The 15,808-nt window shown below is 39.6% G+C and overlaps 1 protein-coding gene across 18 annotated transcripts in view; it reads right to left on the bottom strand.

Moving 5' to 3' along the window:
- itpr1b (inositol 1,4,5-trisphosphate receptor, type 1b) overlaps positions 1-15,808 on the bottom strand; it is a 118,822-nt gene that overhangs the window by 30,172 nt on the left and 72,842 nt on the right. For all 18 annotated transcript variants that reach the window (XM_061688973.1, XM_061688975.1, XM_061688980.1 and 15 more), the window contains 4 exons: positions 5,745-5,928; positions 3,768-4,030; positions 2,066-2,266; positions 651-761 (listed from right to left, as the gene is read on the bottom strand). In XM_061688973.1, coding sequence (XP_061544957.1) covers positions 651-761; positions 2,066-2,266; positions 3,768-4,030; positions 5,745-5,928 — 759 coding nt within the window. The remainder of the gene's footprint in view (positions 1-650; positions 762-2,065; positions 2,267-3,767; positions 4,031-5,744; positions 5,929-15,808) is intronic.

Genomic DNA, 15,808 nt, shown 5'->3' with positions numbered 1-15,808 from the left:
CTCAGCAATATATTAAGTTTACATAAAAAGTAAATCAACGATAACTGGTAGAGGCAGAGCCTCCACCCAAGCTTAACAGTCCTGAGCATTCGATCTAAAAATCAAGCCACGTATGATGTTAACTCCAGTCTGGTTGATCGTGGCAAGCAAATTAAAAAGTGGGTTCCAACTGCCACACACACTAAACCTGTCGTCACAGAAGCGCCATTTAATGGAATGTAAGTGAAAACATTTCCTCAATCCGCTCTTTTATCCAGAACTGCACTTTTCTACAGTTTCAAACTAGCCAACTAGAAAATAACAAACTTACGGTAATAACATTAAACAATACCCTGTTGCATCATGTTTTTCCACACTTAACGGAAAGAATACATACTGGTAAGACATAGTAGTTTTAATGGCCAGTTTTCACAGCAGTTATTTTGACATTAGCAGGATCAAGCCAATAATACAAAACCAACTCCCACAAAACTTTGTAGAGGGGCGGCTCTTTGAACACGGAAGAATCCATTACATTTCCATGCGGATGCAGGAATTCTGGTAAACATATGACAAGGTGCTACACAAGGTTGAACAACAAATGATCTTCTCATCACTGGGGTGACTGGGGAGGATGGAAAATGAGACAATTAAAATTAATAATCACTCACCTTTAGTTCCAACACCAAGTCCATTCTCTTCTTGCCAAGGGGATTGATGTCATTGAGGATAAGCGCTATAATAATGTCAATACCATTGCATTCATGCGTGGCAATGCAGTTCTACAGGACGAACAATAATAAACACATTAACACAGTAAACATTGAATTTCATCAGTTTATCAATGACAAGTGACCACACAGTGTCCATGAAACAACTAATTATTCAAGGGTTTCCCCACATATAGGCTTTATTTCAGCTGAGTCCCTCACGACGCCTCTTCTTCTCTTATTATATAATTAAGTCAGTCAGTCAAATACTAATTAAGTTGGGGAGGGGGTCGGCAATGGGTCAATCAACCAGTGTCATTCTGCAAAGAGCGAGAAGTTCAGAGAAAATTAAGTCATAATCACGACTGCAATACCTGCAGAAAACATGCCCAATACACTTTTGTCACAGTTCAGTCCAACAGCTTGTATCGAAAGTCCATGATATTGGTTTGTTAGACTATATATACATATGTATATATAGTAAAGGTTGTTGTCAAACTGTATACACTTTATTAAATATATTGTGGAAATTGATCATCATAATTAACAGAGCACATCTAGTTAGAAAGAACCAGCACACACCTGTGGAGCTGCTGTGTAACAAATATATACTACAGCTTCAAACAGCATAAGCAGCACCCAAAGGCAGCTTCCTTCATGACTGATATGCATATTAATTTGGATATCACACACCCTGCAGATACAGTCATGTGCTGAGGAGGAGGGTCACATTTCTTGACTGCAGGTCAAGTTTGCTGAACGCTGACTTTGTGCTGTCCTGTTTATTTTTGCAAATACATGTCACTCCTCATCAAGATTATGCCTGAATCGGGATATTGGTTAATAAGGTTGCAGAAAAAAACAATACACAGTTCATCACAAGACAGTTTCCTTTCCGTTTCAATGAACATATAACTTTCTTGCTTGCTTTTCATTCCCTTTAAAGCACTGTTTTAGGACCCTGAAAGGTTAATAAATGTAAACAGTCAGTAGTTGCTGTAATCACTGCAGTTTTACACTTGCCAGAAAATTACTCCGCGACAACAAGAACAAAGGATGGCACAATCATGTGAGCTGCCATGCCAAAGGACACAAGAGGCTGCTGTTAACTTTTGTTGAAAAATCAAAGCAGCAGAAAAGCTACAGCATGAAAGGGAGTATAATATAGCCCAAACAAAACTATGCTGTTTGCCAAAATGAAAAAAGAAAACCAATAACATAAATGGGGGTAATTATCAAACACAACCACATTTGAACACCACTTGAAAAAAAGGTTACAGAATTAGTTTGCTGTATCGCAATTCAGAAAAACCAAAGACCCTCAAAGCTCTTGCATAAGCTTGAGTTGTGCGTGTGCGCGTATGTGTGTCAGTCACCTGGTTCTCATGACAGGGACCTTGGCAGTATTCAGTGAGGCTTTCCACAGTCTGGTTGATGAGGCCCACATTCTTCTCATTGATGTACAGTCCAAGCAGCCCCAGACCTCCAGTGGTGCTGCCGCAAATACAGTCCAGGAATTGAAGTGTCTCGCAAACCAGGTTATAGTTGTTCTTGTTATTCTGATTGCGTAGAAAGTTCTGGAGAAAATACAAAAATAGAACAATAACATCTGACTGTATTAGAGCTCACCAAGGTGCTTTTATACAGTGTATTCTAAACTAAAGATCTACCACAAAGCTACCATTGAGAAAGGAAGGGGCACATTATGGTAAGACAAATAAAGCAAAAACTGAACCTATAAAGTGATCACTGTAGTATCTTCAACTGTCCAAATCTATAACCTTCCTGGTCAGACAGAGAAGACCATGAAAGCACTGACAGGAAACATGAAAAACACTGAGGCCAAATCATCTTTGTGGCATATTGTTAACAGTCTCAGGATATTCTTCGTATACTTTACATACCACATACTCAAATAGAGGTGCAACAATTAATCAATTAATCAACAACTAATCGATTATCAAATCCATCGACAACTACTTTGATAACCGATTCATCGTTTGGTAACCTAGTTTAACTTTTGTTTGTCCAAAGTGTCCAAATCCTCAGAATTTCAGCATCTCAACAGTAAACATTTTCAGATTTTTATATTCCTCCATGAAAGCGGACCGATTACCTTTGTGTTCAAACAAAAAAAAAAGCATTTGCAAACATCTGCTTTTACATTAGAAAACAGGGATGAACATTTTGGACTATTTTTTGACATATCACGGACCAAAAAGCAGTAACTGAATCATAATCATGTTTGTGCATTTTTTTTTGCACTGTCAACTTGAAGTAATCTCCTGTTTTTGAATAAATGTACTGAAATTTATTTTTTAAATCCAATTCATTGATTAATCGAAAAAGTAATTGACAGATTAAACGATTATCGGAATAATCATCGTTTGCAGCACTATACTCAATAATTACTCAAACATTTTTAACATTTTGCTGATCCAGGAATTAAGCATACATTAAATTCAACTGATTATTTTAAGCCTATCACGTGTAGTGTTGTGCAACAGCAATATGATTTAAAAGCTGTGTGGCTGCAGATCAAAATCTGCCCCCCTTCCACACACACACACACACACACACACACACACACACGTAGTGGTTATGTGTGTGCAGATACGTGGATATCATACTTACTAAAAACTATTTTGACATGCCCACACTATTGACTAAATGTGAGCCACATCCTGACCCCTCACATACTGTATAGTGCTGCTCCACTGAAATATGTAGGTAGCGCCTATGCATTTGTCATCCATTAAACGAGCTCAATAGAAGACGACGACGCAAGCTGTGAGTGAGATAAATTGGTTCGAACACCATTTCGATTTTTTTTCTGCATTAATGGAATCAAAGCATGAAGGAAGTCTGAATGAGCTAGCCATTCCTAAATAACAACACACAGCTCATAGTGAAACCAGACTCAGACCTACCAGACATGGAAAAAAACTATAACAAGAGGTTCTCCAACGGGTGCCTATTTTCAACAGAGTTTCATTTCTACACGACTGAGTGTGGTGATAAAAGAGATTTGGAAGTATGAGACTCGCATTGCACAGTGCCTCTTGTGTGTTCACAGACCTGCAGATCTCTGTTGTGGTTCTCACACAGGAGCTGCATGAGGCGCAAGATGGGCTGCATGATGGTGATGATAACACTCATCTCGCCATCCTCCTGGCCCTTGTCAGCATTTGCCACGGAGGAGCCATCAGCAGCTGCTTGGTGCTCTTCAGCTTCAACTTCACGGCGATATGTTGTGAAGGCCTTCTTGGTGACAGCTGAGGCTTCCACGAGCTGCTCCTTCACCTCCTCGGTAACAACAGCTACCAGTGGCACGTCCTTGACTAACCACAGCAATTGGAGTCAAATATTATCAGACCTTTAGATCAGGGGTGTCAAACATACGTCCCGCGAGTCAGAACCGGCCCATCAGGTGGCATTGTTCTGCGTGTTTTTGTTCATTCATAAATATACTCGTATTTTGAAACTCGTGCTTTTATTTTAACACAAGCACCGTAAAACCAGAAGCGCTGAGAATCGCGTGACGTGACATGCACGAAGTGGAGAGAGAGAGAGAGAGAGAGAGCGAGAGAGCGAGAGACTGCCGTGGCGGCGCACGCCTCCAATCCATTTGCAGTAACAGTGACTTTTTGTGAAGAAACAAAATATTGGTAATTGTTTGTGCTGGCTCATGCTAACCTCATATAGATTCATTGTTTGTGATTTCGGCTTTTTATGGCAAGCTACTTGGTGACTATTAAATAAGCAGCTAATTTAAGTTTATATTACAATATATTTTGCACTTACTCTGGATATGTCTTTAAAATAAATAGCTAATAAATGACCTTTGTCTTCATTTTTTTTAGTTTCACTCTGTCAATCTGCCTGCACCGTAATTTCATTCTGAAAAGTTGCCACTTTAGTTTATAAGGTGTGATGCGTCAGTTGAGGGTTTCGAGATTTCCAGATAGATGTGAAGATGTAGGTAAATTTAAAATGATTTCTAAATAAGTTGTTTTATAAAAAGGTAAACATATAGTTTATAGATCTACTGTGATCTGTAAGTTCCATGTGTAAATGACAAAGCTGATTCATAATACAGTTGAAATTAGAGTCACTTTTGTTATGACATTTGAGATTACTCATATGATTTGCAACAAGATAATAATCCATAAATATGAATATTTTCCAAAATGTAGTTGTTATTATGTACACCCTGAAAATTGAATTGTCGTTATTTACAGCACGGATATACTGGACCGGCCCACTTGAGAACAAATTCGGGTGAATGTGGCCCACGAACTAAAATTAGTTTGACACCCCTGCTTCAGATAGTTGTTTTCAAGCATGAAAAGGACTTATCTAATACTACGAATATTGACACTTATTTCACATTTTGGCACTTAAAAACAATGCCTGCAGAAAAAAATTCCCCCAAAATAGACTTGGTAGTCAGTCAAGTTAGTTAGTCAAGAAGACATATGGTGGGCCTCACTGTGGCGAGGACTTTGTCAAGCATCTCAGCATTGACCAGCGCAAAACTGTCCAGTGTTTCCTCAGGTAAATCCAAACACTCAGATGTATTTAAAACTGTATCGCAACTACATAAAATATTACATCTGATGGTGTCAATCTTTCCTCTGACGTTGGCTGCGAAATCCTCACAGAGTTTCAATCATGCAGTTTTTTACATTAAGTGGAAATGTTTTACAGGGGTTGTAAAAGGCAAAGAGCCAAATGAGCTTGGTCTGATTAATCGGTTATTGAACCCATTAGTCAATCAGGTTTTACAATAGACTACTTAATACCCCGGAATCTGGAATCTCATTTGGGGAAGGTCATTTTCTTTGACCGCATGACTGTGCTGCAGTGCACAAAACAAGGTACATCATGGCATGGTTGGATGAATTTGGTGGGGAAGAACTGACCTCAACCCGATGAAAGACATTTGGGATCAACTACAACAGAGATTGGAAACCTTCTTGCACAACATCAGTGCTCTTCTTTTAATTTGCACCTACATTCACACTTTAAGCTTATTATTTTCTGACCACTAACCTTTATTGCGTGCTGGTGTGTCCTTTTCTAGCGGTTCTTCATCTTTCTTCTTGTTGCCCAGGTCACTGGTGTTCACGGTCACAGTGGCCTTGATTTCCTGCTGGGCCAGCTTCATGCGCTCATTAAACACCTTGAAGAATTTCTCTGACTTGTTATCCCCCGTCAAACGCTGGTAGAATGAGCGCTGGGGAATATTTGAAAAACAGTTGTTTGCGGTTGCATTTTGCGAAATATGTCGCTATATTGCTCTTGAAAAACAAGTATGTTAATATAAGATATAAAGGACACTCTCACTGTTCGACAACTTACTGAACATGACGTAGAGTCGATCAGGGGGTCATCAACCTTTTGAAACAGAGCTACTTTTTGCGTTCTGACTCATGTAAAGGGCTACTAGTTTGACACACACACTTGTGAAATGTGTTATTGCTCAAATTATTTAGGGGTAAATCATCTCATCGCCATTGTGTCCACTAGCTTGTCTTCACGAACGCTATGCTTTGGTCATGTGCTGCAACACTAACCTTGAAACTACTATTTTTTTCCAAAAAGCACCCCAATGCAAGTGTGATTTAAAAAAGAATAGCAACAAAAAAATGGATGCAGTTCCCAGGTTAAGTGGTGTTTTTTTTTTTTTTTTTTTTTTTTTTTTTTTTTTTAAAGAATAGCATCACCCCAAAAATTAGATGCATCTCCCCAGTGCACTGTTTTTACAGTATATCAGGCCCGCAGGTTACTCATGTGGTCCTTGGGGTTGGTGACCCCTGAAGTAGATGTCAGAATTAATATGATACAGTATTAAGATCCCTATCATATATTTTTTCAGGAAATATCACATCCTTGCAATGAATTATGGGTCGATGATGTTATGTGAACCATGGGCCCACTAGTTTACATTAAATTAGTTTGAAATACAAATATTCGTTAAACATTTCCAATTGGAACCAGAGCCCAACATTCAAGAGGATGACAACACTCAAGATATTTGTCAAAAAGACCACCAAAATTCAGAATATAAAGACACTGAGACTAAATTACTGACTAAATGTCTGTGCAGCCATTACTATGCAAAGAGTAAGCATTAGTTTTTCTCAGCTGTCCAAAGTGAGCAGATGCTTTGATATATTGTTAAAAACTGACACCATCAATACGTTGCAGGTACAGTCGGTTATGGCTCTTCCAAGTGCTTTATGTCAAATTTCAGTTTAGTGTAAACTAAAGGGACAATATGAGCATTAAGAACCATTATATCTTACTATGTACTTGTAAATAATGCACATCTGGTGACCTACGGGGGGTGTAATATTTTATTAGATACCAACGAAGGGAACACCATATAGTGATTTTTAAAATCACTTTTATAAATGTAATAGTATATTATATCTGTAAGGCAACGTTTTTCAACAGTTAGTCAAAGAAGAAATCCCCAGGCTGTATTTGCAGACCTAAATAGCGGATCCAGCAGAGATGGCCATAGCTTCTTCACCTTCACTTGCCGACCACTTTGTGATGTGCATTATTCCCACCAACAGAGGGAACATTCTCAACCACTATTTACAACTATCTTGTGATTTGATAAGGGACTCAACATTATTTCTTGTAGTTTCCTGCTCTTCTATGGACAGCATTATACAAGCGCATACACTAGGAAGTAGGAATCTACCAATGCCTGGAATTATTGTTTGACCATGGCAAAGGCATGTGGTACACACAATCACAATTTAATATCAATAAAGCAAGATATACTGGGTACATACTGTACTTATTGAGGGTAAATAAGGGTTCAGTTCTAGGCTGAGGGGGAAATCCTTGCTATGCTTCATAATTTAAGGACAAATGAACATAATTAAGTTTTGGAGGGAATAAATTATGTTTTGACTAGCGATATTAAGTGGGCATGACTATTTTTGCATGGTCTAGATCTATGATCTAACGTGTCAGGATTACACATTGAAATGCCTTTCTGTTTCAGTCCTTGAACATTCCTATCAAAGATTGTGTCGAGGGTTCTGGCATAAGCAGTGATACAGTCACTGTGTACTTTTTATTATTTTTACAAGCAGATATGTTTAAGAATATGATACGTGTACCACCAATATTCTATAACTATATATTTTTATTCGCAGATATGTTAAAGTATATAATACATTTGTACCTCCAGTATTCTACAACCCCAATTCCAATGAAGTTGGGACGTTGTGTTAAACAAACAAAAACAGAATACAATGATTTGCAAATCATGTTCCAACTATATTTGATTGAATACACTACAAAGACAAGATATTTAATGTTCAAACTGATAAACTTTATTGTTTTTAGCAAATAATCATTCACTTCGAATTTTATGGCTGCAACACGTTCTAAAAAAGCTGGGACAGGTGGCAAAAAAGACTGAGAAAGTTGAGGAATGCTCATCAAAACCTGTTTGGAACAACCCACAGGTGAACAGGCTAATTGGGAACAGGTGGGTGCCATGATTGGGTATAAAAAGAGCTTCCCTGAATTGCTCAGTCATTCACAAGCAAATATGGGGCGAGGTTCACCTCTTTGTGAACAAGTGCGTGAGAAACTAGTCGAACAGTTTAAGGACAATGTTCCTCAACGTACAATTGCAAGGAATTTAGGGATTTCATCATCTACAGTCCGTAATATCATCAAAAGGTTCAGAGAATCTGGGGAAATCACTGCATGGAAGCGGCAAGGCCGAAAACCAACATTGAATGCCCGTGACCTTCGATCCCTCAGGCGGCACTGCATCAAAAACTGACATCAATGTGTAAAGGATATCACCACATGGGCTCAGGAACACTTCATGAAACCAATGTCAGTAAATACAGTTGGGCGCTACATCCGTAAGTGCAACTTGAAACTCTACTATGCAAAGCAAAAGCCCTTTATCAACAACACCCAGAAATGCCGCCGGCTTCTCTGGACCCGAGCTCATCTAAGATGGACTGATGCAAAGTGGAAAAGTGTTCTGTGGTCCGACGAGTCCACATTTCAAAATGTTTTTGGAAATTGTGGACGTCGTATCCTCCGGGCCAAAGAGGAAAAGAACCATCCGGACTGTTATGGACACAAAGTTCAAAAGCCAGCATCTATGATCGGTATGGGGCTGTGTTAGTGCCAATGGCATGGGTACATACAGGTTTGGAGAAACATATGGTGCCATCCAAGACAATGCCAAACCACATTCTGCACGTGTTACAACAGCGTGGCTTCGTAGTAAAAGAGTGCGGGTACTAGACTGGCCTGCCTGCAATCCAGACCTGTCTCCCATTGAAAATGTGTGGCGCATTATGAAGCGTAAAATACGACAACGGAGTCCCCTGGACTGTTGAACAGCTGAAGCTGAACATCAAGCAAGAATGGGAAAGAATTCCACAGACAACAATTAGTGTCCTCAGTTCCCAAAACGTTTATTGAATGTTGTTAAAAGAAAAGGTGATGTAACGCAGTGGGAAACATGACCCTGTCCCAGCTTTTTTGGAACATGTTGCAGCCATTAAATTCAAAGTTAATGATTATTTGCTAAAAACAATCAAGTTTATCAGTTTGCGCATTGCATATCTTGTCTTTGTAGTGTATTCAATTAAATATAGGTTGAACATGATTTGCAAATCATTGTATTCTGTTTTTATTTATGTTTAACACAACATTCCAACTTCATTGGAATTGGGGTTGTATAACAATAGAGGGACTTTCCAAATGCCGTGTATAAGGCTACCCTCACAGTGACAACAAAATAAGACTTCACACAGTTATGCCACCTAGACTATTAGGCTGAGCATTACTATTTGGATGCAGCAAAGCGAGGAGAGAGAGAGAGAGAGAGAGAGAGAGAGAGAGAGAGAGAGAGAGAGAGACAGAGAGAGAGAGAGAAAACAAGGATGAAAATTTAAATCCTAATTTTCATGCAGTTACCCATGACTTTGAAATCTTAGGCAAATGCCAAACCAGTCCCACACACTGCTGAAGAAGTACCAAAGATGCACATGCTGTACACAGCTGTGCAGATGCCCAAAAAATGACGCATCATTTCTTTTTTCTTTTTTTTTGTGATTACAGACCATAGATCATGTAACACCAATGTGGTTCACAATTCTGCAACCTTTCCAACAAGGCCAACGGTTTGCCAGTTGGTTTGTTAAGAGATTAGTGGTGAAGTCAAAGTGAGGTGGAACACGTTGCGTTATCACTGTCTATACAAAGGACCACCTTGTTTGATGGCATTGTGCAGGAACCTGTTGTATTTCTGCACCGGGTTCATATGTCACGTCCTATTCTCTTCTCAACAATCCCTCCTTACATAAGAAGAGTAATCAGCTGAGTGGTTACAGTGAAGGCACGCTGATGCCTCAGCGCTAACACTGTTACATCAGCGATGCTGATTAGTGGCGAGAGAGAAAGGATGGAACCCAAACCTGCCCTAGTTGTGTGTGTGTGTGTGTCTGTGTGTGTGTAAGTGGCGTTCAAGGGGGGTGTGGGCAGAGTGTGAGGTGGTCCTGGGCATCCAACTCCCGGGGGAAGCATCCAAACTGGTTTTGCTGGGGATCAAAAGATGCTTCCCCGCCACCGTAGATGAATGCATTTTGATCAGGCACAGAGTCGGTCAACCCCCACCACAATGTTTTTTGATCGGGAAAAATCCTCAGTCAAGAGTGCTGCACCGCTTGAGCTGGGGTGCTGGGGTCAATGCCTTGCTCAAGGGCACCTCGACAGTAGTGTTGAAACTCTTGAGACCGGTCTTACCTTTTGTCTGAAGACACCAGCCATAAAGAAAACATAATTTTAGAACGTTGAACGTCAAACAATCATGTCATCAAAGTGTAGTCATTATCCTTGTTAGCGTAGCATACACAGGAAGTCAGCTATCCCAGGTTCCGCATATAGCGAATTCATGTGTCACTAAAACAGGTGTTAAACACGGGTAAACTAACGTTAACTGTTAAGACCAGCTAATTTAGTTTGTCTTTCTGAGATTCATATTTCTGAAAAGGGGTTTTAGTTCCATGTTGAATTGGCTTGATTTAACAGTATTATACTTTGGCTGTAGCTTACATCAAATCAATTAAATTCGCTTTTTTCCCTCCACTCTTTGTATCGTTAGCAGCACTCGTAAACTAGCTTTATACTTGAGTTTAATTTTTAAATACCCACAAAGATGCATTTTCTGCAAGAATTTAGTTAAAAAAAATTGTCAAGATTTTAGATTTTTTTTCATGTAGCGCTTTCAAAGAGTTGCAGACAGGGTCCAAAATACTCACCAGGCACCAAATGCGAGTCAATTATTCATTTGGCACGTGCATCACAGAAGGCTTATCCGCCACATGATGAGTTCACAACAATTGAACAATATTATTCATGTTTTTTAGTCTTCATTTTGGTGTATTTTCTCCTTATGTTCCTCTGCTGTCTGCAGCTCTCCTCAAATGTTCTTAAGCCCCCCTAAATGATTTGGCTGTTTAAAAAAAAAGAAAAAAACGTAAACATAAACATTTCTTGAATACGCTGGGATAAAAAAATAATAATAATAAATAAATTGGGAAAAACAATATCAACGGTTGTGGTGTGCCTCTATATTGATCGGTTATTAATTAAATGCTAGCTGTTTATGACATTGTATATTTTATAATACTGTATTACAGTAATATGTATAAAATGAATAAATATTTTGTTCAGTAAAAAAATATGGTTGGCCAGTGGATTTTTTTCTTCCATCTACCAAATTGGCCGGTGAGTCAAAAAGTTAATTTTGGATATTTTGTTTTTGGCTGTAAAATCTATTTAAAATTTTATTTTAAAAGAAAATTAAAGAGAGAATGTTCTTTAACAGTTCAACATTATCATAGTTTTTCAAATATTTCAAATATATTTTCACGGTCTGGGCTTGTCTCGGTCTTGACTCCCAAAAGCCTTGGTCTTATCTTGATCTTTGTAAACTCTGGTCTCGGACAGTATGGTCTTGAGCGCAACGCTAGCAAGCAGACTAGCGTCTCTCCAACAACTAGCTGCAATGTTTACATTTTTGTCTACAGCGGGACTTAAACCTCTGACTCCAAAGTCCAAGTCTTTCCTGACTGAGCTACTGCTGTACTTCTACTGATATAGTTTATCTGTGAACCATTGGCTGGCATTAAGAATGCAGCCTGCAACGTGATGATCTCCAGGTTTGACTCTTGACCGCCTTAGAGGCCCCCTCTGATTTAAGTATAAGTGCCCTTGTGCAAAGTATCCAATTCGTTCACACCTCCACAGGCACTGGAAAGTTGCCCACTGCCACTGTGTGTGCTTTCTGTGATCACTGCTAGGCGGAAGTAAAACATCCATTCATCCATTTTCTATACCGCTTATCCTCACTAGGGTCATGGAGCCTATCCCAGCTGACTCGGGGACACGCATGGACAAGAAACCATTCACACCTACGGGAAATTTAGAATCTTCACATCAACCTACCATGCATGTTTTGGGAATGTTTGAGGAAGTGACACGAGTGCCCGGAGAAAACCCAAACAGGCACGGGGAGAACATGTAAACTCCACACAGGCAAGGCCGGATTTGAACCAGGGTCCTCAGAACTGTGTGACAGATGTGCTTATCAGTTCTCCATCGTGCCGCGGAAGTAAAATATTTTATTTATTTATTTATTGTTTTTTTTTTTTTTTTTTACAGCTGTACAGTTCTGGCTACCATTTGTTTTGTTTTTTTATTAGCCCTATACCATATCTACAGAGATAAATTCAATTATGGCAAATTTGTGTCATCAAACTATTACAAATAAGTTTTATAAACTAATTAAGAAAAAAGATGTTTACAATTAAATAGACATTTCAAAGAAGAATGGGAAATATGGCTGTGGAAAGGCCTCCTTCCTTTGTATTTTGTTACTCGTCCTTTAGCAAGGATGACTGCCTCCAAACACTTCTTACGCCAATTTAAAAGCTTCCTGCACAAGACAGTTTTTCATTCTTTATTTGCAATTTGTTCAAGTTTTTGAATGCTGACGTGATGTCTTTCAACAATGTCAGAATTCAGCTTGTCCAAGGACGTTCTAATGATTTGAGATCAGGACTCTGCTGGCCAGTTTTAAACACTTTTTCCTTCCAATCATTTTTGCGCGCTTATGATGTGCGGTTATAGCCGTAATGATTCTGAATAACCTATCTTCCACCCAAACCTAGATGTATTCAATGGGTTGCACATTTCGCTCTTAATTGTTAATCCTCTCATTTTATGATTGCTTCATAATCATACAAAGTTGATATGATCAATCCAAAGAACAGGTACTATCTGGTAATATAGTATTTAGTCCATTTTACATTACATTTATTTCCAAAATGTACTAAAGTTCGATAGTTGTGCAGTGATGAACCAACAAAACAAGAACAGTTTAATGAGCTCATCACTAAATATTACAAGTGGTTTCTCCAAATTAAACATAACAAGCCACTTTCAATGAGTAGTACATTCTGAAAATGATTGAACCCATTCATCCATTTTCTGTACCGCTTATCCTCACTAGAGTCACGGGCATGCCGGAGCCTATCCCAGGTGTCTTCAGGCAGGAGGCGGGGTACACCCTGAACTGGTTGCCAGCCACATATAAACAAACAATCATTCATACTCACATTCACACCTACGGGCAATTTAGAGTCATCAATCAACCTACGACGCATGTTTTGGGATGTGGGAGGAAACCGGAGTACCCGGAGAAAACCCACGCAAGCATGTGGAGAACATGCAAACTCCACACAGGCGGGGCTGGGATTTGAACCTCAGTCCTCAGAACTGTGAGGCAGATGTGCTAACCAGTCGTCCACCGCGCCGATGATTAAACCCCTTTTTGACAATTCATCTTTAGTACTTAGAAGAACAGAAGGGAATGTGGGTAAACATTTGTGTTACCAATGGAGGTCTGCATGTTTAAATGTGTGATCGGCAGATTGCTTGTCAGGGGAAAGTTGTATGTTTACCTCCACTGCAACATCACAGCCTGCAGCATCAACAGAAGCTAGTTATATAAAGTGTCTTATGCCACAAGCTCCTTCCCAACCTAACAGTGGGTTGTCAAAATCAGAATAGAGGTATGGATTTGCTTCTGTGGTTTCCTGAGCCAACACCCAACAAGTAACTGCAGAGATCAGCTTCTTGATAAATGGATGACCCTTGACGTCTTAAGAATCCGCACTGGCAACACGACAAGCAACCTCAAAGTGCATCCAACACTGACTACAATGTGATGCACTTGTTTGAATAAAATACTGCACCAGACTGGACTGAGAAGACTAAATGTTCATTCGTTTTAAGTGGGTTTTTTTTCAGAGGAGACTCCCCTGGCTCCTGCACAGTTGTAGACAGCTGGTTTGTTAATAGCACTAAGGTCTACAATCTCAGTTTGCAGAGGCTTTTTAAAGCTTTGCATGAGGTTACTGTAAATTTAACCTAAACTCCGTAGTAATCATACTAAGCAGAATGGGGGAAGCCACAAAAAGGCCATTGCGTAAGAGGGTGGCACCTGTTTTGTCATGTGACAGGATCTGAGGTCATGAAGACTGTTGTGAAGATGGGTAGCAGAGCGTCTCCATTTCTGACCTTACGTAACAACACACACAACCACACAATCTGCCTGGATTGTTTTGATCCCTTTAGCCTCGAGCCTGTGTACCCATGTGCATGTGTGGGTGGGGTGCGCAGATAAGTGGAAAAGTCATTGGTTGAAAGGTTTTATGGCAGACTGCATTTGCAGAATTTCTACCAATGTTGCACTTCTGGTTTCACTGCAGGCTTATTTTCAGATAGACTGCATTTATTACAATCTGAAGGTTCCGCTGTTCCTTTAAGACAAACATGTAAGTGTTTTTGATCATCATAAAATCATAACTCTTTCACAAATTATAGTGTCCATTGATTACAAACTACAACAACACCACTGTGCTTTCTAACAATGCATAAATGACACAACGTGAGATTGGATACAATAAAATTCTAAATTTGCAAATGTTAGTTGGAAAAATATTTGCAAGACTGGGATGTTGCATACAGTACCTGCCATAATGAGGCAGTTTGGACTGAGTTCAGCCCAATTTCTTTTTATACTTATTATTGCACCTTAATGCTGCTTTATCGAGTTCAGAAAGCACAGAGTTCTGCACCATTGCTCCGCTCAAAATTTGCTGTCATGGCTGAAACCAAAAGCAAATAAACAACGTCCTTGCCAAACTCTGTTGGTATGTTTTTATCCTGCTTTGAACAACAAGAAGCCCTCTGTCCTAAAAAGGGGCAAGGCAAGCCGTTGTTATGTAAGACAGAAATGTGATGCATCTGCTGATGTATTGTAAATTCCCTCCACACCAGACATGATCTTTCAACGCTCACTTGTGCCAGCCACGTGCCAAATGTGGACTGTACCACCTGCAGTATGTTTAACGCTGAAACAATACAATGGATACCCTCATTGGTTCGAGGCAATAAACAGATGAACTATTTTCACCTTTTGAGCTTGTTTTCTAAACGCAACATGAAGGCAAACTACAACAACACATTCCAATTTTCCATTAAACCCTAGAAAGAATATTGCAATTTAAAACTGGGAACGTTTACCAGTGTCGTAGATGCAAAACAGTAGCTACATATCCATGACAAAATGCATGCCACTGGCAACTTTAGAGGACAGTGAGCCCCTTTGTGCTCTGATCTGAGTCCATCTGTGCTCAGAGTGACTATTGGGAGCATCTTTTCCTCAGGTAGCACTAGAGCTCCTGATATCTCCTGGCTCTCTCCTGAGGCTTCAGACAGGCTTGGCCTTTTATTGCCCTCTTTTCACTGGTAAAGCATGATGCATTTTAGAGTCCAGTTGAAGTGTTAGGAGGCCAGAGCTACTGGCATCATCCACCGGGGCAGGCAGCAGCTTATGTAAGACGAGTCATGTGAGTATTTTTGTGTACTCTCCGGGTAGTCAGCCCTTGTCGGGTAATGCTACTATGCAAAGAAGAGCATATTATGCAACACATCTGTTCATGCAACACAAAAGAGCACAAACACAGAGAGCGTGCAAAGTGACATTC

Source organism: Phycodurus eques, chromosome 10 (genome assembly GCF_024500275.1).
Source record: "Phycodurus eques isolate BA_2022a chromosome 10, UOR_Pequ_1.1, whole genome shotgun sequence".
NCBI classification, from domain to species: domain Eukaryota; kingdom Metazoa; phylum Chordata; class Actinopteri; order Syngnathiformes; family Syngnathidae; genus Phycodurus; species Phycodurus eques.
The sequence above is the reverse complement of the archived record's forward strand: the minus strand, read 5'-3'. Positions and strand labels throughout refer to the sequence as shown.